General features: G+C 43.4%; 4 protein-coding genes across 6 annotated transcripts; all 4 read left to right on the forward strand.

The window, feature by feature from the left end:
- Window positions 1-1662: 1662 nt before the first annotated feature.
- On the forward strand, window positions 1663-4460 carry LOC117835179 (uncharacterized). The gene has a single exon (XM_072290914.1). The coding sequence runs from the start codon at window positions 1860-1862 to the stop codon at window positions 4332-4334; it is 2475 nt and encodes an 824-aa protein (XP_072147015.1). The 5' UTR covers window positions 1663-1859; the 3' UTR covers window positions 4335-4460.
- A 4772-nt stretch (window positions 4461-9232) lies between these two features.
- Window positions 9233-18084, forward strand: LOC117839570 (homeotic protein knotted-1). 3 transcript variants are annotated; one of them, XM_034719932.2, is made up of 7 exons: window positions 9233-9522; window positions 9671-9921; window positions 11065-11504; window positions 11707-11829; window positions 11970-12114; window positions 16642-16874; window positions 17560-18084. In XM_034719932.2, exons 3-7 carry the CDS (start codon window positions 11136-11138, stop codon window positions 17758-17760), a joined length of 1071 nt encoding a protein of 356 aa, XP_034575823.1. In that variant the 5' UTR covers window positions 9233-9522; window positions 9671-9921; window positions 11065-11135; the 3' UTR covers window positions 17761-18084. The 3 variants fall into 3 exon arrangements, with proteins under 3 accessions (XP_034575823.1, XP_034575825.1, XP_034575824.1); XM_034719934.2 differs by lacking the exon at window positions 9671-9921; XM_034719933.2 differs by lacking the exons at window positions 9233-9522; window positions 9671-9921 and adding an exon at window positions 9953-10969.
- A 655-nt stretch (window positions 18085-18739) lies between these two features.
- LOC140221263 (uncharacterized) lies at window positions 18740-21778 on the forward strand. Its single transcript, XM_072290605.1, has 11 exons — window positions 18740-19116; window positions 19255-19331; window positions 19625-19703; window positions 19815-19889; window positions 19997-20111; window positions 20201-20258; window positions 20328-20399; window positions 20715-20851; window positions 20940-21063; window positions 21168-21265; window positions 21388-21778. The coding sequence occupies exons 1-10, from the start codon at window positions 18979-18981 to the stop codon at window positions 21238-21240; spliced, it is 948 nt and encodes a 315-aa protein (XP_072146706.1). The 5' UTR covers window positions 18740-18978; the 3' UTR covers window positions 21241-21265; window positions 21388-21778.
- A 73-nt stretch (window positions 21779-21851) lies between these two features.
- On the forward strand, window positions 21852-26958 carry LOC117835180 (uncharacterized). Its single transcript, XM_034714563.2, has 10 exons — window positions 21852-22581; window positions 23920-23987; window positions 24117-24187; window positions 24385-24645; window positions 25263-25423; window positions 25513-25568; window positions 25678-25730; window positions 25803-25926; window positions 26278-26375; window positions 26539-26958. Exons 1-10 carry the CDS (start codon window positions 22013-22015, stop codon window positions 26608-26610), a joined length of 1533 nt encoding a protein of 510 aa, XP_034570454.2. The 5' UTR covers window positions 21852-22012; the 3' UTR covers window positions 26611-26958.
- Window positions 26959-27044: the final 86 nt, after the last annotated feature.

Consider the following 27044-nt stretch of genomic DNA (forward strand, 5'->3'; position numbering starts at 1 on the left):
TCTTAAAGTACGTACAAGCTTTACATGCTAAAAGACGGGATCCACAATCCAAAAAGGATGAAAGCTATGAAAATAATATATCATAGATTCGTAAAAACATAAAAACTTGGTTTTTTTCATAAAATGTAGACTTGTCATTAATAACAACCCATCATTTTTCTATTTGTTTGCAGTGCCACAAGCAACCTCCCGACTCTGTGCTATGCGGATATTACGTGTGCAAGTTCATTAGAAGCAATGAGAGGTACCGGACGAACCCTGAACACGTAAGTCTCCTATACACTGCCATGTGCTAAGTTTCTAATAGTAATACATCCTAATTTTCATTTACTGGGTACCTGCAGATGCGTACCATCGATAGTAACTATAGCAAGATGGAAGACAAACAAATCGACAACATTTGTATGGACATGGCGAGGTTCATCCTATGCGAGATTTGTCATGAGGATGGAGCATTCTTTGATAAACATGGCGTGTTGATGGCGGACGAGTGCACAAATCTTTGTAGATGGGCGTAGTAGTTTTAATATTAGCATGGCAATGAACAACTCTATTCCAAATGTTGGATTTTTAATATGTGAATTATATATTATGTATGATGCAGTTTTTAATAATGTGAATTATTTATTATTCAAATTTGTTGTTATGTAGTTGGAGATACATATTTCAATTTGACGGCTAAAAACTGACGGGAAATAAAAATAATAAATAATTCACAGGAAATAATATATTGAGTGGTAACATATTCCAGATAGGCGGCATAAGCACCCGCCAGCATAGAAATTAGCTGTGCTGGCGGATGATGTAACCACACCGCCAGCACAGAAAGCATCTGTGCTGGCGGGTGGCTAATGTCGCCCGCTAGCAGAAAGCGGTCTGTGCTGGCAGGCGAGCACTCGCCTGCCACAAACGGCATTTGTGCTGGCTCAAGGTTACCGCCAGCACAAATCTGTTCTAGCCGTTAGTACAACGTTTTTCTAGAGTAGTGATATATACCACGCAAAAGTATAACTAGCTTGTAGATAGGAGAGGTGCCTCTTTTTCATAGTGACAATCACATAATAGAAATATAAATTCTTTCTCTACGGTTAGTCAAAGAACTAATAGCAGGGGCGGAGCTACAGGGTATGCTGCATATGCTGCAGCATACCTTGTTTTTCCACCAAGGTAATTACTATACATACATATTTTATATAAAGAAAAAAGAAAATGGAAGCGAGAGAGCAGGTTGCAGGACAGCAGAGGAGGCCGACTCGTGCAGACTTGCGATTCCACCGTCAGGCCCACGCGGCCCACACGGATTGCGACCTCCTCACGCAACGGACTCTAGGTCTCCAGCACACGGCAGTTCGGCTTTGTCTCTTCGTGCGGCTTGCGGCGCGGCGTACAGCGTGCCCTACCCGGAATCTGCAGACCGCCGACTACTGAGACGGAGAGACGAGACGGAGACGCCATCACACGACGGCAATACTACTTAGTCGATTGCCAGCCGGAAGCAGGCAGCAGCGAGCCAGCGGCCAGTCCAGGCATCCAGCAGCAGGGCGCAGGCCAATAATCGTTCAAGATCTCGAGAAACACTGGCATCTGGTGAATTATTTGTTCTACGTTCTTTGGCTTTTATAAAAACATCTTTATTCGTGTATGATTTAATTACTAATTGCTTAGCCCTAAATTATAGATTCATCTAGCACGCAACAAGGTGGAGGATTTTACCCTACAGAAAAGTCGATCTAGATTGATCTTTTGTTCTGGACTCGTATCATGTGAGTGATCCATAATCACTTGTGTCAGTTCAATCGTGTACAAGCACAATTTATTTAATTGTTTGGTGTTGTGTTCTTTGTAATATTTAAACAGTTATGAAGAGAGACGGGAACATTGCATCTCTTTTTCAGAAGCATGAAGCAAAGAGGAAGGCAGCAGCAGCTGCTGCTACTTCTAATCGTTCTTTTGATCCGGTTGTACCTGTGGTGGAAGAGCAAACTCGTGAGAGAGTAGTTGAGGAAATTGAAACTCATATCCTAGCGCCACCACCACCGCCCCCACCGCAGCCGTCTTCTGTGCCACCAATTTATGACATCAATCGCCTTCCACAAGATCCAGGTGAAAGACGTCCCATTCTTAGTTATCCTACTAATGATCAAGATGCAATTCGAAGAGCATATATTACTAAAGGTCCATTCAAGCCTTTTGCACATGATTTTTCGAAAACAAAGATTTCAGGAATAAATCGTCAATTCAATTATTGTTGGATGTACAATCATGAATGGATTGAATATAGTATTAAAAAGGATGTTGTATTTTGCTTTATATGCTACTTGTTCAAGAAGGGCACAGGGTCAGAGGCATTTACTGTTGATGGCTGGAATAATTGGAATATAGGAGAGAAGGCACTTCTCAAACATTTGGGTTCCAAGTCACATATCGCAGCTCAAGAGAGATATATTGGCTTTACAAATCCCAAGGTAGCAATTGATTATAATATTCAGAAGTGGAGTGATGAGGATCTTCGACTTTATAAGAAAAGGTTGACTTATTCACTTAGGTGTATCAAGTTTCTTTTGCATCAAGGGTTGGCGTTTCGTGGACATGATGAAAGTAAAGAATCTAGCAACAGAGGGAACTTCATTGAACTTTTGAAATTTCTTGCCGGAAATAGTGAAGAAGTGAATAAGTATGTTTTGGAGAATGCTCCAGGTAACTGTACCTTAACTAGCCCAGACATACAAAAGCAAATTATTCACTGCTGTGCCCTAGAAACTAGAAAGAAAATAATTGAAGAACTTGGTGATGAGCCTTATGCAATTTTAGCTGATGAGTCTAGTGATATATCACATAAAGAACAACTAGCTCTTTGCTTGCGTTATGTTGATAAATTGGGAAGGCCATGTGAGCATTTTATTGGAGTTGTTCATGTAGATTATACTACCTCTTTATCACTGAAGAATGCAATTGAAGCTTTACTTTTAAGTCATGGCTTGAGTTTGACTCAAATCCGTGGTCAAGGATATGATGGGGCTAGCAACATGAAAGGAGATATTAAAGGGTTGAAAACATTGATCATGCAAGAATCACCTTCTGCTTATTATATTCATTGTTTTGCTCATCAACTCCAATTGGTTCTTGTTGCTGTTGCTAAAGGAAATACTGATTGTAGCTTCTTTTTTGATCAAGTATCTATCTTGTTGAATATTGTTGGAGTTTCTTGTAAGCGCCATGACATGCTTAGAAATGCAAGGCTTGAGAATGTCAAGAAAGCACTTGACTGTGGTGAAATTGAATCTGGAACTGGATTACATCAAGAGATGGGTTTGCCTAGACCTGGAGATACTCGATGGGGATCTCATTACAAAACCATATGCAGCATCATTACTATGTATGAATCAATCCACGATGTACTGGTTGATCTTGGGGATGATTCGACATATAAGGATGATTGGACCAAAATACATTTTGTGACGGGAGCATTTGAGACCTTTGAGTTTGTTTTCTTTGCACACTTAATGTATATTATTCTTGGATACACAAATGAGTTATCTGAGTGTTTGCAAAGAAGGGAGCAAGACATTCTTAATGCAGTATCACTTGTTAATGTGGCAAAGACAAGAATGCAAGAATTGAGGTCAAATGGCTGGGATAATTTTCTTGAGAGGGTCACCTCATTTTGTGATAAACATGGTGTTGATGTTCCTGCTATGGATGGTGATTATGTTCCTTATGGAAAATCAGCAAGGAAATCTCGTGCTCGAAAGCAAACCAATGATGACCACTTTAGAAGAGAAGTATATATTGGCGTCATTGATCAAATAAGTCAAGAACTTGATAATCGGTTTGATGAGATTAACATGGAGTTGATGTCTTGTATGGCAGCCTTCAATCCTTCTAATTCATTTGAGTCTTTTGATGCACAGAAGCTACGCAGACTAGCTAAGTTCTACCCAAAGGACTTCTCAAATAATAATTTGCTCAGACTTGAATTGCAGCTAGATAATTATATTGATGACATCAGGAAGGATGATAGATTCAAAGGTCTAGACAATATTGTTGACCTCTCATTTAAGCTTGTCCAAACAAAGAGGCATAAAGTGTATGATATGGTCTATGAGCTTCTTAAATTGGTATTGCTTCTACCTGTGGCAACAGCAAGTGTTGAAAGGGTGTTTTCTGCAATGGTTTTAGTGAAAACAAAGTTACGAAATAAGATGGGAGATAGTCTTTTGGATGATTGTCTAGTCACTTTTATTGAGCGAGATATTTTCTTTGAAGTTGATGAAGATGATATAATTGAGACATTTATGTCCCTTCGGAAGCGTCGAATAAAAACGTCATTATAGTAACGTTGTAAGTCTCTGGTACTCTATGCATATATTTCAATTATCAGTTTGGCTTTGAAACTATTTATATTGTATTTAATGGATATGGTTTCTACTTTATCCATGAATTTAAACCTTATTACCGAATTGGTAAATGGATTTACCGAATTGTGTATCATTTTTTTGGATGCATACCTTGACCTAAAATCCTAGATTCGCCACTGACTAATAGTGGTACAAGCAAGGGCTAAATCACAAGATTTTCGTTGGAAGAAAACACAACCTTCTAGCTGGATGCATGGGGGATTCATTAGCTATTTCCCTACAAGTTACCGGGCCTAAATCTTCATGATTACTAGGATGTAGACACGTGGGCAAGGTCAGCACCTAAACTAGGACAAATTATCCGACCCGATGCACCCTACCAGCAGCCCATCACCATCGCATGCATGCATGCATCAAATGATAATTATACACATAATCACGCACATCTCTGTCACCGATGCTGACGATGCGTTCGTGAGAGGACGTGTGATTAACCCCTCTACTTGCGTTTGCACGCCGAAATTGCATTGGGCCCGTGTGGATGGATAATGGTGCTGGAGTGAGCATCAAGCATGCTTTGGTCCGCTAATTGTGCTGTTCGACGTCGACCAGTGCTGCCTTGATATGGTGCATACGAGCCCGTCATCGGATCACCAGGTCGCGCCAGTGGGCCACCTTGTCGTGCTCCCATTGGCTGGCCCGGCCCTTGTCGTTGCACGTAAATAAGTGCATGCAACACCAGCGCCAAGCTAGCTAGCCCCATTAATTTAGAATATTGTTTCATCGTACAGCTTGTTTCTGGCAGTTTATTACATGATCAACACACTGTCTGATTAAGTGGTGTAACTTAATTCTTGTGCTTTTACCTTGGCCGTCACAAGTCAAAACTGGTAAGATTAAGAAGGTTGTGTGTTTAGTTGCGGGCCCATGCCGTTGAGAGCATCACGTAACGTCAGTCCGGCCAGGTACGTACGTACAAAGACAGTACTGGCGCTTTTCTACTAAAGAAACAAGCTCCTGGCTGATCATTGGCTGGTAACTCGTGAAAAAGTTCAAGGTAACAGGACCAGCTAGCAGCCCGATGCCATGCATGAAAAATATTGTATATACTGTATTCAACACGCATGGATGCTGTAGATTCTGCGGTTTCACTGACTTCACTGCTAGTGTGGTGTAAACAATAAGTAAATTGGTCCTGTTTTTTTTTCTTTATAAAAAATGGTCCTGTTTTTCAGTTGGCAAATTTTTTTTGCTGGACTTATAATCAGCAGATAATTCAAGTCATGAATTGTTCTCTGGATCCAGGTGGAAAATCTACGGTATTTTTTTATTTCCTAAAACCTCCCTTCCACTTGATCGATCAAAAAGAATTTTTCCTTCACCTCTCCTTTCACACATCAAAATGTACACGTCCATGTCGACATACTAGGCGGCGTCGTCAGGTTACAGCTACTGCGGATCCTTGTGGATCTTGCTGCTGCGGCGCATGGCGTGGGGGAGCTGCCTGTAACTGCAAGTCAAAAGAGGCCCTCGACAGGAAGCTTGTGAACGAGCAGAAGCAGTAGAGCAGTAGAGTGTGGAGGAACCTTTTTTTCCACTATGGAAGGATGCGTCTGTTGACCATGGCGTGCCCCTGCCCTGCCCTGCATGGGGAATGATCGATCTCCGGGTTATTTTAAACCAGGGGCAGTCACCCTCCTTGGCTTCCCGAGACGATAGTACAACAAACCAGCAGCAACTAGCCAGGCACAGTCAGTCCCTGTCAGACCCACGCTCTGTTCAAGCAGGTCACCACTCCCTGTAGGCTTTCAGCCCAGCATGCTTGTACACAAGAGTAGCGCTGGTATATTGGTAGTTTGGTACAGTATACGAGCCGTAGTATTTGTTTGGACGAGTGCCTAGCGGTACTGTATGTTCATCATGGTATCTAAACCTGACTGACTGTCAGTGACAGATGCTTGCAAGGTAGCACGATACTGTATACTGTAGGTCATAGCGTGAAACTATTATTTCAGAGTTGAAGGTTCCACTGCATACAACAGCACACTGAACCGAGTAATGTTTTAAGCATCAATACAAGTAGTAATGGTAAAGACATGTGTTACCGTGTTGGGGACCCTGCAATAGTGCCCAGCATATCAAGTAAACAAAGACTAGTATGGCATATTTAAAAAACACAAAAGTTAGACGATGATCAAATTTTGAAAAAACAGGTCTTCAAGTCGGGCATAGCTCTCCTACGACTCTCACGCAAGACTTCAAGTCTTATAAGATTAAAAAATTGTATTTAATCCTTGCAAAAAATATGTTTTAAATATAATCATTGAATTCAAAACATGTGATCAAGGGTCCATATAGTTGTAGCTCCAAGGACATAAACAAATCTAGAAATGGCCTACTCTAAAAATTCCTTAGAATTGCACAAACAAATCTATACTCAGTAACAACTACGAGCCGTACTCTTGGTACAAATAGCTACACGAGGAATACCTTTAAAACTTGTAGCCTCTAATTTGACACAACCTAGCAAGTTTAAGAAACAACTTGTATTATTCTGTTATAATGATAAAGGAACTCTAAAGTTAACGGCATGATATCTTGCCATCCTTTCGAATTAAGGGCATAAGGTTTGTTGCCAAATATTGCTATGACGTAGGTCATAGGTGACATAATATTTTGCTCTATTTATTTGGTTTATTGCTACAATTACATCTTGCCATAGTTTCTTAGCTAAATACTTTCTAAATCCAGAAAAGAAGGCAATCCTAGCTACGACAAGTCCATATTCAATTCGTAGTCGAATAGTATTCTTTTTGAACGGAGGGAGTGCTGCCTTACATTTTGTTGCTCACTTTATTACACACGTGACTTAAATTTTAGGAGCCGTACTTTTTTTAAGACAATACAATTTACTTGAAGGCAAATCGTGACAAAGTTAGCCACAAATTAGACCGGCCCCGATGGTTTTATCTTTACGTTCACTCTCGAGTCTCAACCTTTGTGTACTGTGTTCGTTTTAGCCACATCAATCTAAAAGGCAACAGACGGTGCGCAGCTGCACTAACCTGTCGAAAGGCATGACTCATGAGATAGAGTAGAGAGAGAGAGGAGACACGGTCTGGGTCTGGGAGAGAGAGAGAGCATGATTATAGAAACTACCACTAAACAGTAGCTCACTGGTACAAGCATGGCGCCCGGGCCCAATTCCGCGAGACCACGAGGGTCGCTGGGAACCCAGGCACATGCGTGCGCCTGCCCCTGCCCTGTATGTGCTCGCGCGTCGGAGCGCAGGGCTGGCTGTGGCTGGCTGCACCGGCCTCTACCACCGCAACACCTCTCGAGCAACCCTAGCCTACCCTAGCTTGGTAGCTGCCTGCCTCCTACGACGATGCCTGGTCACCAGCTCGAGCTTGGAGACGAGATTAATGGCAGACCCACTCCACCTCCACTGGGCGGATGCAGCTTTCCGGCCTGCCTCCCTCCGACGCTATATTCTGTCCCCTCCGCCTCCGGGGCTCCACTGCGGCCTGCCCCCGGGTTTTCGGGTGCGAAATACCAAACTCCACTCCCATACCTCCTGCCGAGCGGGTGGGATCCTCTGAGGTCACCTCGAAACACCTGCTTGAGAGCTCAAGGGGATGTAGGCAGGGTAATGACGCTCTAAGGGGAAGGACTTAGGGGGGAGCTACACCTTCACACCTACCGGACCTTCGGCATTTGAACAGATGGAGTTTTTTCTTCATAATTTGATTTTTTAACTAATTTTATAATATTAGACTCTTCCGATCATATCTAAACTGTAAACATGAAGCTCGACGGATGAGATAACACAATGGCATTTGAAATACTAACGTGGCATTTAGTACCATAGGCGCGGAAGTAGGAACATAGGCAGATCTTGTTTTTTTACTCTCTTTGGTTTGTAGCCGCTGGGCGCCACAGCTCGCCACACCTTGTGCCCCGCTATTCAGGCCAGCGTTTTGGCTGATTACCTGAGTTACGGCACCGCCACATCTCGCCAAAGGAGTCCAATTTATTTTCCGCGCCGCAGCTCGCCGAAACTGCGGCGGACAGATCGTCCGCCACACCTACAGCGGCCACGGCCAGAGCTCAGGCGCGGCGTGTTCGCGGTAGTCATCCAAATAGGGCCTGTTTCGACCCCGAGCTAAGATCTAATCCATATCACATCAAATTTTCGAAGCCTAATTATAAGGACTAAACATGAGTTAATTATAAAACTAATTACACAGATGGAGGCTAATTCGCAAGATGAATCTATTAAGCCTAATTAATCTATGATTAGACTGTAGCATCACATTGTCAAAATTATGGACCAATTAGACTTAATAGATTCGTCTACAAATTAATCTTCATATGTGCAATTGGTTTTGTAATTAGTCTTTATTAAAACTCCTGATTAGTATCTATCGATGTGACAGGAACATTAGGACTACGGTTTGTGAGAATGCTATCCTCATAGAGTTCACGCTCGAAGCAGTTGGACATGAATGGATATGGGTATGGGTATAGTAGGGTAAACCCTCACGTAACAATTCCCGTAACAATTCCCCTCCTCATATGGGTATAGTAGGAATCATAGGAACGAGGCAAAGATGAATGACTAAAACAGAGGAATAAAAAACACAGGAAATGAATAGAAGTTTGTTTGGAATGCAGAAATCTATGAAAAATATCATTTACATTTAGGTATGGATTAATTAATAAATATATACAATCGCATGCTATTTTTATCTTTAGAATGACCCGCTCACATGGTGACCATAGACTCAGCCACCCGCTTACATGCGGGACCTTTAAATGTATTTTTTTTACTCACCTTGCTTATCCTCTCGGCCTCTCCTTTCGTCCTCATCCACCGGTAACGTCGGAGCCAGAGACCTACACATGCAATCCTGCTCTCATCGTTTCTCATCGCAGGGAGTTGATGGCTCAGCCAGCTGTGGGCTGACGGCACTCGGCGGCGAGCGCAGCCGCACAGGACCTCCTCTTCTGCATTTCTTGCTTTTGTTTTCTATTTCCTTTTCCTCCCATTTCATTTTTGTCTCTTGTTTTCCCTACTGCTGATTACTGCAGCACTGCGGCGATGAAGAACGACAGGTCAGTTCGTTTAGCGCACGAGAGCTGCAGGAAAGCTTTCCCTGAGGTCTGAGCTCATTTTTTGTTTCCTCCAAAAGTACAGGCGTGGGAGCCTTTCCTCCGGAACGGTTCTTCCCGATTCCTTCATTCCAAACGCGTGCACGCCATTCCTTTCCTCCGGAACTGAATCCTTCAATTTTCCTACGATTTTCCAGACGGGGCCTCATCCTCCACCCATCCCTTCTCAAATCCATGGATTTGGCCGGATTTGAGCCAAGATAAGATATCCTTCTCCACTTACCCTTGATTTTGCTTTAGATTGGTTGCGGGTTTTGGTTGATTTTCAGGTAACTTGGCACCGACTATGTGCCTAGAGGCCTTTAGGCAATTGTAGGCCGATCATCTCTGTTGATGTACATTCTTGATTGACAAATACAAAGATGGCATGCTGACTACTATTGCACAGGTAGCGAGGGCCAACTTCTGCCACTAGGTTTTTCTTGCTCATGCGCCTAGTTAGTGTAGATGTAATTGGGATGCACGAGAAGTTTCAATCATATGGGATAGGCTCATTGGTATATTGAATGCTATGGAGAGTCGGAGACGGGGATTCAAAGCACCTTGTCGTAGATGGCGCATGAGACACTTCGTTGCCAAACTTCAATTAGGTAGGAGGTACAAAAGTGCAAAGCAAAGAGTTATAAGGATTTGCATGCTTGTGGAGAAAGCATTATTTTAAACGAGTTGAAAAAATGAACAATTTTCTTAATGAAGAGCCTCGTACAAATGGTTGGAAAATCTAATTGCAAGGAACGGCTTTTGAGCATGGTTGGCAGCGGATGAAACCATTATTTTATCATCAATTAAGTCTTTGCATTTTGTGTTGTTAAAATGCTCTCTCTATGTTATTGTGGGAGGTGTTCGATACAATAGCATTTTTTTTAACAAGAACTGTTGGCAAATGCAAATCTCGCTTAACCTAGCATTTAGCAAGTTTGTAAGAATTTTCACAAATTTTATGGCAATAATTTTCTTCATGGTCATGCGTTTGGAAGTATGATTCCATTCTTAATTTCACAAGCTTATCACGGGTCTTGGTAGAGCTTTGGCTCTAAGAATTCCAAGAGTTGGATGTACCTATCTCAAATAATTCAAGGGTTTATATCTAAATGTTTACATAAGTCATTTTGTATCATGCATCTAACATCTAGGGTTCTGTTGCTCGACACCAGTTTAGCCCAAATAAACCCCGTGGTTTTTCGAATGAAAAAACAAAGAGACGCATCCAGCTTCGTCTCCGTCCACACAAGCTAGAAATTCCCTAGAAAGCCACTCCAAGCCTTTGATTTGACCTGAAAAAGAAGCCCCCCACAAACACCACTCTACACCACTGCACTGTCTCTCTCCAAAGGCAGGTGCGTTGGCTTCCAGCCTTTTGCCTCCTGTATCTCTCTCCCTCCTCGGTCCCTCCCTCCTCTCTAATCATAGCATAGAGAGAGAAGACATACCTCCAGGCACCCTCCTTTCCCTCTAGTCTCCCCCAAACCCTTTTCCTCTTTCCCTCGCCCCAAGAACTTCATCTCATCTCCAGGCCACCCCTTTTGCGCAGGAGCTCGCGGAGACAGTGGGCGGAGAGCTCGATCGCTGCGCCATTACTTCACTGGAGATCCGCCCACTCCCATGGAGGAGATCACCCACCACTTCGGAGTCGGCGCAAGCGGCGGCCACGGCCACGTCCAGCACCACCTCCACCACCACCACCCGTGGGGATCCTCCCTCAGCGCCGTCGTCGCGCCGCCGCCGCAGACGCCGCCGAGCGCAGGCCTGCCGCTCACCCTGAACACTGCTGCCACCGGGAACAGCGGCGGCGCCGGTGGCAACCCGGTGCTGCAGCTCGCCAACGGCGGCGGCCTCCTCGACGCGTGCGTCAAGGCGAAGGAGCCCTCGTCGTCGTCGCCCTACGCCGGCGACGTCGATGCCATCAAGGCCAAGATCATCTCCCACCCTCACTACTACTCGCTCCTCGCCGCCTACCTCGAGTGCCAGAAGGCAAGTAGCAGTCTTAACAGTAGAGCTTGCTGCTGCTGCTTCCGGTTCTGCTCGAGAAGTTTCTGCTACATCTGATGTCAAGCTGGCGCATGCACACTTTTCTGCTTGCTTTTGCATAGCGGGCTATAGTTTATGCATGCTACTCAGCTCATGTTGACATGTGCATCTAGCGTTCAGAACTTTTGGCCGTGGGTGTTTGTAGGTTGGGGCGCCGCCGGAGGTGTCGGCGAGGCTGACGGCGATGGCACAGGAGCTGGAAGCCCGGCAGCGCACGGCGCTCGGCGGGCTCGGTGCCGCCACAGAGCCGGAGCTGGATCAGTTCATGGTGAGCTATACACAACAGCTAGTAACCAACAATTTCTCTTCAGATCGAGAAAGAACGCGGTTGTCTGTGTGTTCTCAATTTTTTACTCACTCACGTTGGCCTACGTCCTCGCTTTCAACTCGGTTTTTTATTATGTGCAGGAGGCATACCATGAGATGCTGGTGAAGTTCAGGGAGGAGCTGACGAGGCCGCTGCAGGAGGCGATGGAGTTCATGCGGAGGGTGGAGTCGCAGCTCAACTCGCTCTCCATCTCCGGCAGATCGCTGCGCAATATCCTTTCCTCTGGTATAGAAAACTTCTCGCCATGGCTCTTGGTCTTCTCGGATGATTTCTTGGATCGGTCGCCTGCTCCTGCTCCTCCCTCTTGTTCATCTTCTCGCCTACTCTCTTGTTTTTTCCCCCCGAAATGCTCTTTTGGTCTTGGTCGCGCATATGTTGTTGTTTTGGATATTAAAAAAAATGAAAAATGTTGTGATTTACTGGCGATTTGGCATCTAGATCGATGCCTTTTCAAGAGCATCTTGTGTTACGCTTACGCATGCATGTATAAGTATGGCTAGCTGCACATGAATAGCATGTCCGTGCTTGATGTTTTAATGCGGCAGTATTCCTAACCAGGGGTTTCCGAAAGATTCTTCTCCCTGGTTGCTTTTCCTGGCCATGCATCTGTGAGATTCTTCCATCTGGCTTCCATCGATCTTTGCTTCTGCTGGAAAGGAATAGTCCTCACACATGTGCAGCAGTGCAGCTCAATCTAGCACAGATAGGAGCTCTGATTCTTTTCACATATTCCATCCGGCCCATCCCTCCCTTCTCCCCTGTATGATCCTGCACTGCGATTACGATGAAATCGCCCTGGCTTCATCTGATCCGAGTTTTTACTCTTTTGGCCGTTGGCGTGGATGCCTTGTTCGTCCTCCATTGATTCCATTCCCAAAGGAATATGTGCATGTGACTGCGAGTAGTTCCTGGTTCAGGCACCCATCTTTTCCCATGATGGGAACCCTGAGGGAATTACGGAGCCCCTTTCCTTGTTCTAGGGTTTGGGGAAGGGGCACCGTACTGTGCATCGTGCAAGCAACAGTCCATGGCCGAGGAGTCTCACTGCCGTATGTCAGTGAAACAAGTACACGCACGTAGTATTGCTATGAGAGAGGGAGAGGGAGAGGGAGAGGGAGAGGGAGAGGGAGAGGGAGAGGGAGAGAGAGAGAGAGAGAGAGAGAGAGAGAGAGAGAGAGAGAGAGAGATGGGAGTCCTCCCCCATCTGTCACGCAAGCTCGCAGCCAGAAGCCCAGAACGCAACATTCTTGTCATCTCTCTCCCCCTCAAGAAATGTAGCTACCTGTTGTCCTAGAATCTCTTGTTGTGTGGTGTGGTCTTCCAGATGTGCTTGGTGTGCATGATGCATCCCCAACACAGGCGGACACAGATCTGCCCGTCTGCTTCTTAGCCTCTGCTAATTTTAAAATGCCCACACCAGGTGGATCGAGACGATCCATGCATGCCAGAGCCTTTCTAATGACCTATCACGAGGCTATAGTAACTACTCGTACTACCACAGTTTTGCAGGTCCAGAGTTTTCACTTCGGCACTGGAACCCTGCTTGTACCACAACAACACACAATCACTTCATTGTTGGAGCACATGATACATGTACTCCTAGGTAAGAAGCTCATCAGGGCAAAAACACGGCAAAGAAAAATGAATGTTCATGCATAGGCAGGCAGATGAGTGAATGGAGTAGCATTATGTGGCCCAGTTTTTTGTGTTCTGACCGGTGCAGTGGACAAAATGGTCTGTGTGCCTCGAGAACCATAGAAACAGTTAGGCAAGTGCATGCAGAGCATCCATTATTTGATGTGAGATCTCTCCAGCAATGGATGTGTGATCTCCATTATTATATGCGTCTATGGTCTCTACTACCTAGATGTGTCCCTGTATTTTGTGACAGATGTCTTACCGTGCATTCTCTCTCATAAATAATGGTGGTCAAAGGACATTGGATGCTTTCCGAGGCGAGTCCAAGTTCAGCTGCGTCTGTATTTTTCAGCTGTCAACTCATATTTCTTCACAGCTTCAACTGTTCTTGGACCTTCTTCTTCTTGGCAGACCGACCTCTTGTGTTTTCTTTTATGACTAAGCAAAATAGGTCATTTCTGTCAGTTAATGGAGGTCTCAAACAACATATTGAATTAATCCCAAAACACCGCTGCCATTTCTGACTGATGTTGCATATGTACTCCAAGATTCTTGGTTGCATGCATTCTTTCAAGGTCATGCAAAAGCAAAGGGACACAGATATCACGAGTCCCCCTTTGTCTCGAGGTAAGACCAAAAAAGATACTGGGAGCAAACAACATGGAAACAAAAGGATAAAAAAGAGCTGATTGATTTTGCACTGGAACGCCAGTGGAAAAGACAATGCGACTGGAGAAAAAGAAGTGTGAATTTACAATCTGGCACATCCATCTGTGTCATCACTAGAAATTTCTTTGAGATGACCATTTGCCTCTCATTGTAGTATTCTTGATTGCTGGGCGTGTTAGTTCCATTCTGTGTGCTCACTCTTAAATACAGCATTCGATCGGCTGACGGCTGTTGGTTTTCTCCTTTTATGGATTCTTATTTTATTTATCTGAATACCCAGTATCACACATGATATTGCGATAAGTGTTTTTTTAATCATGTATACCATCCTGAGCACTGCAGTTTTTATCCCCTAACCCACCCAATAATGCATGCAATTATTTATCCCCAATTCTTCTTTTTCTTCGCTTGCTTTAAAGTTAATTCGTTTTATATTATCATTTGCAAACAATTAATTAATTAATGTACACACTATTTTTCAAAAAAATATATAGAGCATTTGCTTTAAAACAATAGGCATCAGGAAAGGGATTTAGCTGTGTCAAATGAAATCGTACAGAAAATTGTCTTGTAAAACATTTGCCGTGAGTATGGAATGGCTCCTGAGGATTTCTATGGCACGAGCATTCCTTAGGTTATTGTACATGAAAGTCTTCCGCTTCTTTATCTGCTCTTGCACCATAACTTCTCCACTAGAGTGTCTGTGCACATTTCTATTTGTCCCTCTCTTGCATCAAAACTTGCTTTAGTAGTGGTGTTTCTGTGCACATTTCTACTTCCAGTAGGTTTTCAGATTGATGCAACACTATAAAAAACACAATGGTTTCTTTTTTGTTTTTCTCATTCCAAAAAGCCCATCAAAGTTTTAATGGCTGTTGATGTTTTAATAAACAAAAAGTTCTTTCTTTCTTTGTTTCCAAGACAACTGCACACATTTGGCAGATCTTTTTTGATCGATCCTTAAACCTTGATGGTTATATACTATTCCAGTTGCGACCTCATCACACTGAAAAAATAACTAGTATCCCATGGTCAAAATCTATTTTGGAAAATGAAATAATATTTTTTTTACTTTTGGCAGGATACAAGTACAAAATGTTTGTTTCCTTTATCCAAATGTATATATGCTCATCAGTTGGATTTGTGGAACAAATAGAAACCTGCTATTGCAGCTTAGGAGGATAGTCAAATTTTGGTGATATCAGCAACTTTCTCAACTTTCTAGGCTAAATAGTCTGGCACAGAAGCATCCACAAAAGACAAACGGGCTTTGAAAGTAACTATAAAACTGACTAGCACAAGGTACATATATAGTTATATACCATATTGCACTAGGGTAACCATCATCTGATCCACTAAAAAGTCAGCTGTATTCTACAATAGAAATTAATGTCACACAATAACTTGGCTAATCCACTTATTAGTAACTACGGAGATGCTCCATAGTATGCTCCATAATCTTATTTGAAAATTTTAGTCATTACGAATGGTTCCAGACAGTCTGAATTGCAGCTGTAGTTGCTGCAACAACAAAAACAAAAGCTCTGGTTCGACGTCCACTAACTCGTGTGCCAGAAAGGAGGTGAACTTGATTTTGCATTGAACAATCATTAACAAGTTTTCTCTTCTCATGGGTGTCTGTTCAATATGTGGTTTTTCCTTTTATTTCTATTTTCTTTTCTTAATAAAGGGCAGTGCTCCTGCCTTGTTTTGTGTAAAAACAAAATGCCTTTGCTTGGTCCAGGAAATAAGATCAGGATATAACATGTCTGAATAAAACTCATTGGCAAAACATTTGCGTTCCTGATAGATTGTCATGAAGATGCCGGTAGATAATTGGTAAAACATTTGTGTACATAAATATGCATATGCAAAAAAAAAAGTAGATGTATGCATTTGTGGACTTCAGGTAAGACAACATGTGCATACATGATTGAAATATAACTCTTTTATGCACAGTATAAAAATGATCAAAGTATGACAAACAAATTATTATCCGGAGAAACATCACCATTTTTTAGTCTTGTTTTGAACGCACTAGTTCATAAACTAAAACGGTGAAAATGCACCTGTGTGCAAATTTTATGCACTCCAATGGATATGCTGAGGGTGATAAATCGACCGGTGTACAGTACCAATGAAGCTTGCAAATTCCCTAGGCTGAACTCGTGTGGGAGTTGGATGATGTTTTATTTATAGATGCAGATTGGAGTGCTACTTTATCGTATGGCATCACACTTCACATTCATAGTCATATTTGTGTTCTCTGGTTTTGTTTAACTACGGCATACAGAAAATAGTGTTCATTATCTTGCTTGTATGGAAGATGTATTTTTGTGAGTAGATAAACTCAGTATTTGCGCGAGATAGATGTTTTCAACTAATCTGACTATGCTTGATCACTTCTTTCATCATAGCTAACAGTTCCATGTGTTATGCTTGAAGGCTCTTCTGAGGAGGATCAAGAAGGTAGTGGAGGAGAGACAGAGATCCCTGAAGTTGATGCACATGGTGTGGACCAAGAGCTCAAGCACCATCTCCTGAAGAAGTATAGCGGCTATCTGAGTTCGCTCAAGCAAGAACTGTCAAAGAAGAAAAAGAAAGGGAAGCTCCCTAAGGAGGCTCGCCAGCAGCTCCTTAGCTGGTGGGATTTGCACTACAAATGGCCTTACCCCTCAGTATGTCTTCTTTTTATGCTTCCATTTTAAGTCTCAGGACAATGCATGAGCATGACTCAGAAGCTACAGTACGCATGCAGTTTTTATGGCCAATGAAATCCAATGTGAGCACTAGACTGGTTGCCATGTCACAGGATAGTTAATAGGGAATCATACACAAACACATTTAGCAAATCCAATCTATTCGCTAATTTGCATATTAGCATTTATATGTGAGTCAAAATATGCTGAAGTCTGATTGACTGTTGATTAAAGGTATTATTCACCTGATTTAAGTTATTCTGATACTTTCACGACATTATTTAATGGCATTAATGCTAAGCAACGAAATTGAAGAAATATGAAATCTTCACGCGGATATAAACATAAAAAGAGTTGCCATCAATTTCACATGGGAACTTCCTATCTTTACAGCAAATTGGAGTGCCCTGAGGTATGCATATATTCACTACTTGTACAAATGAGAGGATCCAAATGTTATTCTTTTTTCAAGTTCATGGTTCTAGGTGAAACAAACATTAATTCTAGGGACTTACACTCTACTTTTTTTATACATCTTCATTTAATCAGATGTTTTATGCATGACATGGCCTTTATGTTCTCCTGTCACATTTACAACAGATGTATTGAACTATCCGGTCCATATTTTTTGAGGATGCGAATTAACTCCTCACGTGCTCAACAGGAGACTCAGAAGGTGGCACTGGCGGAGTCGACTGGGCTTGACCTGAAGCAGATCAACAATTGGTTCATCAACCAGCGGAAGCGGCACTGGAAGCCATCTGAGGAGATGCACCACCTGATGATGGACGGGTACCACACAACCGGCGCCTTCTATATGGATGGACACTTCATCAATGATGGCGGGCTGTACCGGCTCGGCTAGCGCCATCATCGCTTCCATTTTACCACAACCTAGCTAAACACTAATGGTTCCAAGTGTCTGAAGTACCGAAGACTTGGCTAGCTATCTAATGTCGTGTGTGCCGCATGCATGAGCTTTAAGGAGGCCATGCTAAATTATTTTGTTGCCATTGCTACTCAATCTATGCCTATGCTTACGTGCATGAACTTTGCTTTAGGTGCTGCTCCACAGTGTGGTGGTGTGCTTTTGCTTTTGTATGGTTGTATGCGTGTGACCTGACAGATGGATCACTGATTGCTACATGTTTGAATAATAATTTGTGTGATCTAGCTAGTTTCTATCTAATGTGATAATACTGCACCGGTTCCATCATTTCTGCATACGCATTTTATTTGTAAGATATTCTAGTTCTAGTATGTGATGGTTTGTTTTTTACACTTGTTTTTTCACCTGTAGAGCATAGAATGGCATTTTACCTAGACTATCTGCAGTTCTCTCGAGATGAACTAAACTATACAGCCATGACACCATGGATCACACTTGGTTTGAATCTGCAACGATTTTGTCGTTTGATCCAAACTATATCATCATCGTGCGATTGATTTTTCATAGACAGGTACATCCCCAATTCCCGCGGGAGGATTGAAAACTCTACGATTCTACACGCGCCATGCAATTCAATCTCACGCGTCATGCAATTCAATTAGATCAGCAAGACAGCAACTCATCACCACCAGAAATCCAGAATCTACGCATCGAGGAAAGGAAAGGGGGTTGGATTTAGCACAAGCGGCCGTACTTACTAGTTATGCGATTGCGGGCGGTGCCGCAGGCCGGTGGGCAAGGACGGGGAGCGTCGCCTCCCTCCATAGCTCCGTCGCGGTGGAGAGAATCACGAACCGTCGCCCCTCCCTCGCAAGGGCGGCGAGCGGCGTGCCTTGCCGCTCGGCTTGGGTTTCGCGGAGGTGGTAGTGTCCTATCTGATGGACTGGGCCGTTCATGTACGACCGTGCGCGTGCTGGGCTCGCTCGTCGACCGCAGGCCATTTGGTTCAGCCGTTGAGCCTATTTTGAGAAAAAACTGGGCCGTGTCGGTTGGTTCGGTATCTGGGCCGGTGCCGGCGTGGCGTGGTCGCGTGGACCGCGACTTCCATGTGTCCGCCGCCAGTTTTGCCCTTTTGCTGATTCGCAGTGGAAACGAGCGCGCCGTCCTTCCTTGGCGCTGGCGGCGGTTCGAGGAATGGAGCTGCCGGCCACGCTCTCTAGCGCGCCAGCGAGGTCGCAAGCGCCGGCGGGCGAGGAGGCTTACACGGATGCTCGGCAGAATGCGCAGGCGGCGCGGCGGCCGGCCGCGTTCTACAGCTCCGTGTTCGCGCAGGTACGCCAACCGCTCGACGAAATGCCCGCGCCGACAGAAGCCACAAGGGGATCGTTTTTCGCGTTTCTCTATTCCCATGTGCGGATTGGTGACATCGCGTTCTTTTTTATTTCTTTGCTTTGGGCGTTCCGCGTGCAGATCGAGGAGATCGGGTGGGAGCGGGTGGTGAGCGCCGCAGGGGAAGATGGGGTGTCATGTCTCACCTTCCGCGTCGTGTAAGGAGGATTCCCACTCTTTTGCTGCCGATCGGCATTAGGCTGTGATTTCTATTTATTTATTTACTGCACCGATTGTTTGGAGAGAAAAGTATCGCTGTTGAACTGAGGGCAGTGCATGAATTACATGCTGAAGTTTGTCAGTTGATAGTTGTTCTAAAAAGGCTATTTCAGATAACTGCCTGAACATTGTAATACTGCATAGGAACAATAATTGCATGTGTGGCAACGTTTATTTGAAAACTCGTTTAGTTTCTATTATCTGAAATTATGGCCTATGGTGTATCTGCCAGGGATGAGCAGGGACGGGTTCATTTACTTGAGATCACACTGCCCATGGGCTATCCTGCAAGTCCCCCTTCAATAACTGCGGTTAGTCTCTAACCTATATTTCCATGGATTAAAAATGTGTTTTATATTCTGCAGTGCAGGAATTTCAGAATGGTAGTGCATGCCATATGATTTAACTTGTCTCATTTATAGGAAGTACCTTACCTGCCAAAAATACAGTGGTCAAAAAGCTCAAGACTGAAAGATGTTATTTGCCAGTTCCAAGAGGTAGGTGAACTTGTTTTCTTATCGCTGAATTCATATGGGCATCCTATTCACTGGTACCACCTTTTAAACTGTGATGCTGTGCTGTCTTATTTGGTTGACACAACCAGCACCTGAAGATATTACAGGAGTTTTGGTCTATAATGGATGAGATTGATAAGGTCCTTTGGGTTGTTGATCCAACAAAGTCGGCGTATGCTATGTCCCATCGCCGTTTAGCTTTAGGTATTTTCGTTGTTAGTCTGGAAGTAACAATTGCTTTACTCTTATTTATCTTTGCTTAAATTACCCCATATGTTGCCTGATATCACCAGGTGATGATTGCTATATTTTACTACATGTTGATCCACGCAAGCCCAGTTCCTTACCAGAGTAAGGCCAGTTTTCAAGAGACTATTAAGTCCACCATGGTTGATCATACATCACCATTTTTTTTTTCAGGTGTCGCTTCTTGGGTGCAGATGAAAAACTTGACCGGCTCATAATGAATTGGAGAAAAAATCGCAGAAGATGGTATGTACGCATGTTTCCTGCATCTCACCAAGTCACCATGCACTCTCTTATGATACGGATGTGCCATTTTATTTTGTTGCATTCAAATTTTTTAACTGAACTTGCAAAGGCAACATGTGCCAAACATAAACATTTTTGCACCAGCATCTTCTCCCATGTATTATTGTTTTTGTTTAATTTAATTGGTTTTACTGAGTTTGCAAAGGTAATATGTGCCAAATTTGTACTCTGTTGCATGTTATACCACTAAACTTGGAAAAGGAATTGGAATTTCCCTACTGTGATAAATACTTACTGATACTTTTACACTATCAGGGATACAAAGAAGAAATTTCATGAAAATTTAGCATGCGTCTTGGACTTTGCACTGCCTGCACCACCTTCAGTCAATAACGTCAAAGAGGACGAGAAAGCTGATTGCGGGATATGCTACGCCAAGCATCTGCCAGTCGGTGAGTGGATTTACTCGGACGCAACCCCGTGTGCATGTACCATCGTCCCTGAATACTGATCATAATTCTTGCTCCTTGGCCCCTCCAGATGACGAGCTTGGGGCACACAGCGGGTGCGCGACCAACTACACGTGCGAGAACCCCAGCTGCAGCCGGGCATTCCATTCGGTCTGCCTGAGAGATTGGCTGCGCTCCATCACCACGACCAGACAGTACGTGCGAATGAACCCCAACGAGTGATGCTTTGCTTTGTTGTGCTGGATCATCTGGTTGTTTTTTTTTCTCATCAGTCCTCTGCCTTTGCTCGTGTTGGCAGGTCCTTCGATGTCCTGTTCGGGAACTGCCCCTACTGCAGCGATCCTGTTGCCGTCAAGGTCACCAACCGCTAAACTTGGTCAGCGGTTACAGAGTCAGGCAGGCGTCTCTGATCATGACCCCCATTTTAAGATTATTAGTTTTGGTTCCTGTTCACATGTAGAATGGCGTAGTGTCTCCTTCAAATACGCATGTCTCTTACTCTGAGAATTTCCTTTCAGAAAGATCTACATCATTACGTGGATGCGTTCGTCAGGTTTGTTGCAAGTGCAAGGGGTCGAAATTGCCGCCCGCTTCTAGAGGACAAAAGGGAGAAAATTAAAGGGATTTACCAGCCTAATCACAGGCAGTCAGGCTGATTTCAACGTCGCGCTCTGTTCTGGAACACACGGCCTTCTAGATTTTGGAACGGCGATTCTGAGTTTCTGACTCTAGCTTGGTGTCGTGGTTCTGCGTTTCTGACCCTGCTGTACCTGTAATCCTTGGTCCCGGACTGTCGCGGTCAAGGTAGCTTACCAACCGACCCGGTCGACAGATTGATCCTGCTAGTGATGGTGATACCGGCCAATTATTCCAGATGATTGAAAAGAACCACGCGAACGCCTTGATGCCCGGACTTGGAATTACTCTCTGGTGACGGGTTATTTGGATAGTAACTTTATCCGGTTATGGAAGGGCCGTGCCGTGCCGTGCGTGAAAATGCAGCAAGCGTGGAAAGCAAGCAAACGGATGGGTCCCATGGGTCAGTTTCCGGTGCGCCTAGGGCCTAACCTACAGATCTTTCCAAGTTTCCCTACGTAACAAAAGACGTTTACCACATGCCTACAGCACAAAACACCAGAGCATATGGAAAAATACGTCCAGATCCGTGCCGCACTGCGGAGGAAAAGGGGAGCACCCCGAAAGGGAAAGCGTCCGAGCGGTCAAGTGGCCACTAGAAGAACAGGCACAAATCCTCCGTGGCAGCCAGGGCTGCACACGAGCAGCAGAGCAGAAGGGTCGGTTGAATTCTCCTCGCGCCACGCCTCGGCAACCAACCACCTCGCGGCCGCGGTCGCGCATCGCGCGGAGCTGAACAGAAAGACCTGCTCCAGTCTTGGTCTGGCGCACTCTGGTCGGCTTCCAGAATCCAACCGCGCGCCCATAAAAAAGAATCAGAGCCCCGAACGCCCGCCGGCCGAGTCAGAGGGAGTGAAAAAAATGGAGAGCGGCGGGGAGGGCGGGGACGAGAAGAGGCAGAGGAGGAGGAGGAGGAGGCGGGGGCGGCCGTGGGCGGCGTGCCTCCCGCGGCCGGGGTGCTTCACGGTCTCCGCCGCGGGCGAGGACGAGGGCACGTCGGCCGCCGGCGCCGACGAGGGGGGCACCAGGCCGACGCCCTCGCATCTGGTCGTCACGGTCAATGGGATCGTCGGGAGGTGATCTTTCTACACCCCGACTTCTTTTTCACGCTTTCTTTCTTTATTTTATTCTTCTGCTTATCCTCGCTACTATCGGGAGCTGTATCCATCAAGCGATTCGCGCGAACCGGGTTGGTAGCTTTGAGTTCTCAGCCAAAATTAAAGATTTTAGGATAGTGTTCTGAGGGAAGGCTATTAGCAGCACGAAGGGCCAACTATGCCATGGAAGGTGTCAGGAGAGTTGGTTTTAGATGCTTGTTCGACTGAATTTGCCAAGCTTTATTTAATGTACTGGTGACTGATGTCCTCCTAAATGTAGTAAATGGTGTAGCAGTCACTAGTTCCCTTACTGTTGGCACTGAAGCAATTCTTGTGCGGATCATCCTTCTTTTTTACACTCACGTTCTGAAACTCAGCTATGATATAGTCAAACCTTAAGTCATAGGGGTAGTGAACATGTGCATCTACAAGTAGTTGATGAATTCAGCTGTGATTTATTTCCGTAATTGTTGCACTGTGAATTTGTTGGCAGCTGGTCTATCCATGAGGACACGAGGAATCACTGTTTCACTGTTCAGTAACATGAACATTGCAGCTATACATCTAAAACTGTACCTGAAAGACTACAGTACATATACAACATTTATTTCCCAAAAAATGGGAATAGGTTTCCTTGATTGATTAAGGGGGTGTTTGGATACAAGGTACTAAACTTTAGGAGAGTCACATCGGATGTTCGGATGCTAATTAGGACTAAACATGAGCTAATTATAAAACTAACTGCAGAACCCCTATACTAATTCGCGAGACGAATCTATTAAACCTAATTAATCCATCATTAGCAAATGGTTATTGTAGCACCACATTGTCAAATCATGGACTAATTAGGCTTAATAGATTCGTCTCGCGAATTAGACTCCATTTGTGCAATTAGTTTTGTATTAGATTATATTTAATACTTCTAATTAGTATCTAAACATCCGATGTGACATGTCCTAAAGTTTGGGACGCCGGATCCAAACAGGCCTTAAAAACATTGCATATGTCGTCATTGAATGGCGATATGAGGCCTGTAACTGTCATGTTGGCACATGCCCCTCGGAGCACCCAAACAGCCTGCCAGAGTACTTGTGAGTGGTGACTGGTGAGGTTCACAGCATCCATATGTAATGTCCACAAACAGTAGGGATACAATGCAAATTCGCAATGGTGAAGGCATCTATTTATGGGACAAAATCTCCACTTCACCTTATGATGGTTCCAACTGGACTAGTTAACTTCGACGATTTTAACACATCATTGTTAGGTGACACCCATTTACACCTTTTACCAACATGTGCCCTTTCAACTATGCAGTGCAGAAAACTGGCGGTTTGCAGCGAAACACTTCATCAAGAAACACCCTGAAGATGTGGTTGTTCACTGTAAGTTAAACAGCACGCAAACAGTTCTCTACTTGATCCCAGAAGTTGGTTTAACATCCAAACCAGCACCCTTCTGTTCATTCATACTGCTTCACTCTGCTAAGTCGGAATTTTTACTGGGTAGCTCAGGCAGTGGGTGCAATTCATCTGCTCGAACCTTTGATGGAGTTGATGTGATGGGAAGAAGATTGGCAGAGGAGGTAAGTATCGATGAACTGGCATTGAAAGAATATCACGTTATGTGGCTAATAGAAAATAAATGTTCTATAATCTAGATTGATGGATGTTTTCTGCCCTTTTCTTTCATTATTAACAATGTTTTCCAATATCATCATCAGAACCTATTGTTTTCCTCCAATGTCCTTTGAATTTACTGTTGCTTTTATGTGTGATATAGGTGACCTCTGTTGTTGAGAATAGACCAGAGCTTCGCAAGATTTCGTTTGTTGCACATTCATTGGGTGGACTAATCGCAAGATATGCTATTGCATTATTATATGAGAGAGATACACAAAAAGATTCTCATGAAGAATGTGATAAGAATGCCGTTGGCAATCCTAGTAACCAGCATAGTTCTGGAGGCAAAATTGCTGGTTTGGAGCCTATTAACTTCATCACTTTTGCAACACCACACCTTGGTACAAGATCACACAAACAAGTTACGTTAAAAGGCTTTTACCACTGTTAATCTTGGAATTTGATATTGAATTACTTTCTCAGGATCCTACTTATTGTTGTGTAGATGTGTGATAATCCCTGTTGCTTTTATAGGACATATTATTAGTACCTTTATAACTGGTGACTAGCTATAAACTGAGTTTTATAAAGAAAGGTAATCAATAATTTTCTTTATAATAAATTTGTGCATGTAGGTGCTACAAAATAAGATGCTCTCGTTGTCTGAAGTTTGCTCTTATGAGTTATGACTGCTAGCTAGAATCACATATGATTGCTCTGTTGTACTAAATGTACGTGCTTATTTCCTCATATTCATACTACTCTTATCTTTTCCTCCCTTTGTCACCTAATGTAAGTCTTTCTTTGAATTTGTATAGTACCAGATGCAAACTTTTAACTGTGGTTTTTGGTAATAATATACTAGTAAAGATAATATCATTTTTATGTTGTAGGCTTGTAGCTTCAAAAAAGAAAAAGAAAATCTAAGGTGGCCCGTATTTGGTGATGGGCCAGAGAGTACAGCACTACTGGGTCTCATGGCTTTGGCATGAATGATGCACATATTTCACTGACTCGGTTGTTGATTTGCTCTAGCAGATACCACTTCTACGTGGTTCCAACAAATTGGAAAAGATGGCATATAGTTTGTCTTGGATTGCTGGGAAAAGCGGAAAACATCTTTTCCTGAAAGATATAGAAGATGAGAAACCACCGCTCCTTCTACAGATGGTTACTGACTATGGTGGTCTCCATTTCATGTATGCAATGAAAATAATTCTACTTGTTTCACAAAAGGGAATGTTAGTCCTGATGTTGCAACATGTTTAATATTTTGCTTATGCTGCAGGTCAGCTCTACGCTCTTTCAAGCGTCGTGTTGTCTACTCCAATGTCTGCAGTGATTGTATCCTTGTTGTATAAATGCTCCTAATTTTCAGAACATGCAAACTTTTTTGGTTTATATATTTGCTAACTATGAACTACAAAAAGTATGTCCTTGACTAACTAATTAGTTATTGTTGGCTGGAGGACATCTTCAATTCGCCGTCAGCATGAGCTTCCTGAGGTAATATATTCACCATAAGCTCATTTGGGGTTTTAAACATGTTTCCTATGTCTGAAAAATCCTTTGCATCAGCGCCAAAGTTTTATAAACGATGGTAGATATCCGCATATTGTTTATGTGGAGGAACCGAAGGTTCAGGAAGTTGAATTTTCGGATGCCATGATTTATCAGGCAAAAAGTACAAGTGAAATGGAAGGTATGGTACAAAGGTTTCTCACATTTTAGAATGAAGAAATTGTATATTCATCTGCAATAGTTTATTCTTTAAGAATTAGAATAGGAATTAAGTGATGCTACTATGATAACATCATCGGTGTTTTTTGCCAAAGGACATGTTTGATAAATAAATGATAAACTAAATGAAATCTTTTTCACTTATCTTCATAATTATTTTAGGGATCCCTAAATGTTCGAAATGCAATTTTAAAAAAATATGTTTGCACTGGGACTGAAATTATTCTTCCTTTGTGTTTGCTAAATTGGTTGTCTTTGTATTTATGGTTATTGAGATTCTTTTTCTCTTAACCAAATTCATCTTCTTTTTCAGAAGTTATTCTCAAAGGTCTTAATAGACTTCCATGGGAAAGGGTTGATGTTAGCTTCAAGAAAAGTAGACAGAGGTTTTTTGCCCATAGCACAATTCAGGTATGTGCTATTTTTCTCATTCCTCATGTCACCTTTTTTATATTCATACTCCTAACTCAGGATACAATTGTCAACAATCTCCATTCTTTTTGTGTTAAAAGCAGAAAGAAAAATTAGTGGCCCATGTGAACACTGATCTATTGTTTCCTTTTCTGAGTTACAGGTCAAGACCTATTTCATGAACTCTGACGGGGCTGACGTGATCTTTCACATGATAGACCATTTTATTTATTAAGGTGCGTGTACGAAGGTGGTTCCAAATTCTTTATTATCTGGATGAACTCCGGTCGAATAGGAACATGAGGAAAATATTCTTTTCTTGTTCTCAAGAAAAGGATTAGAGATATAAGGAAGCAGTAGAACCCATTTGTAAAGAAAGTGTGTTGGATCTCTACTCTTCCTGCAAATTTTGGGCCGCCTAGGTTCTTCTGTCTTATTTTCCAGACTCCAGCTAGATATCTCAGTTGTACTCTCTCTTCTTTTCCAGACTTCAGTCAGAATCTGAGTTGTACATGTACTGCTGTAGTGCACCAAAATATGTTACCCAAATGCAATGAAATTTGCTGTGCCGTTGCATGTCCAACAGACTGATGCGTCAAACATCTAGCTTGTCTGCTTGAGATGGTGGTGGATGGAGTAAGCGGAGCAGACGAAAGTGAGCGCGGCGGT

The sequence above is a fragment of the Setaria viridis genome, chromosome 9 (assembly GCF_005286985.2).
Source record: "Setaria viridis chromosome 9, Setaria_viridis_v4.0, whole genome shotgun sequence".
In the NCBI taxonomy this organism is placed as follows: domain Eukaryota; kingdom Viridiplantae; phylum Streptophyta; class Magnoliopsida; order Poales; family Poaceae; genus Setaria; species Setaria viridis.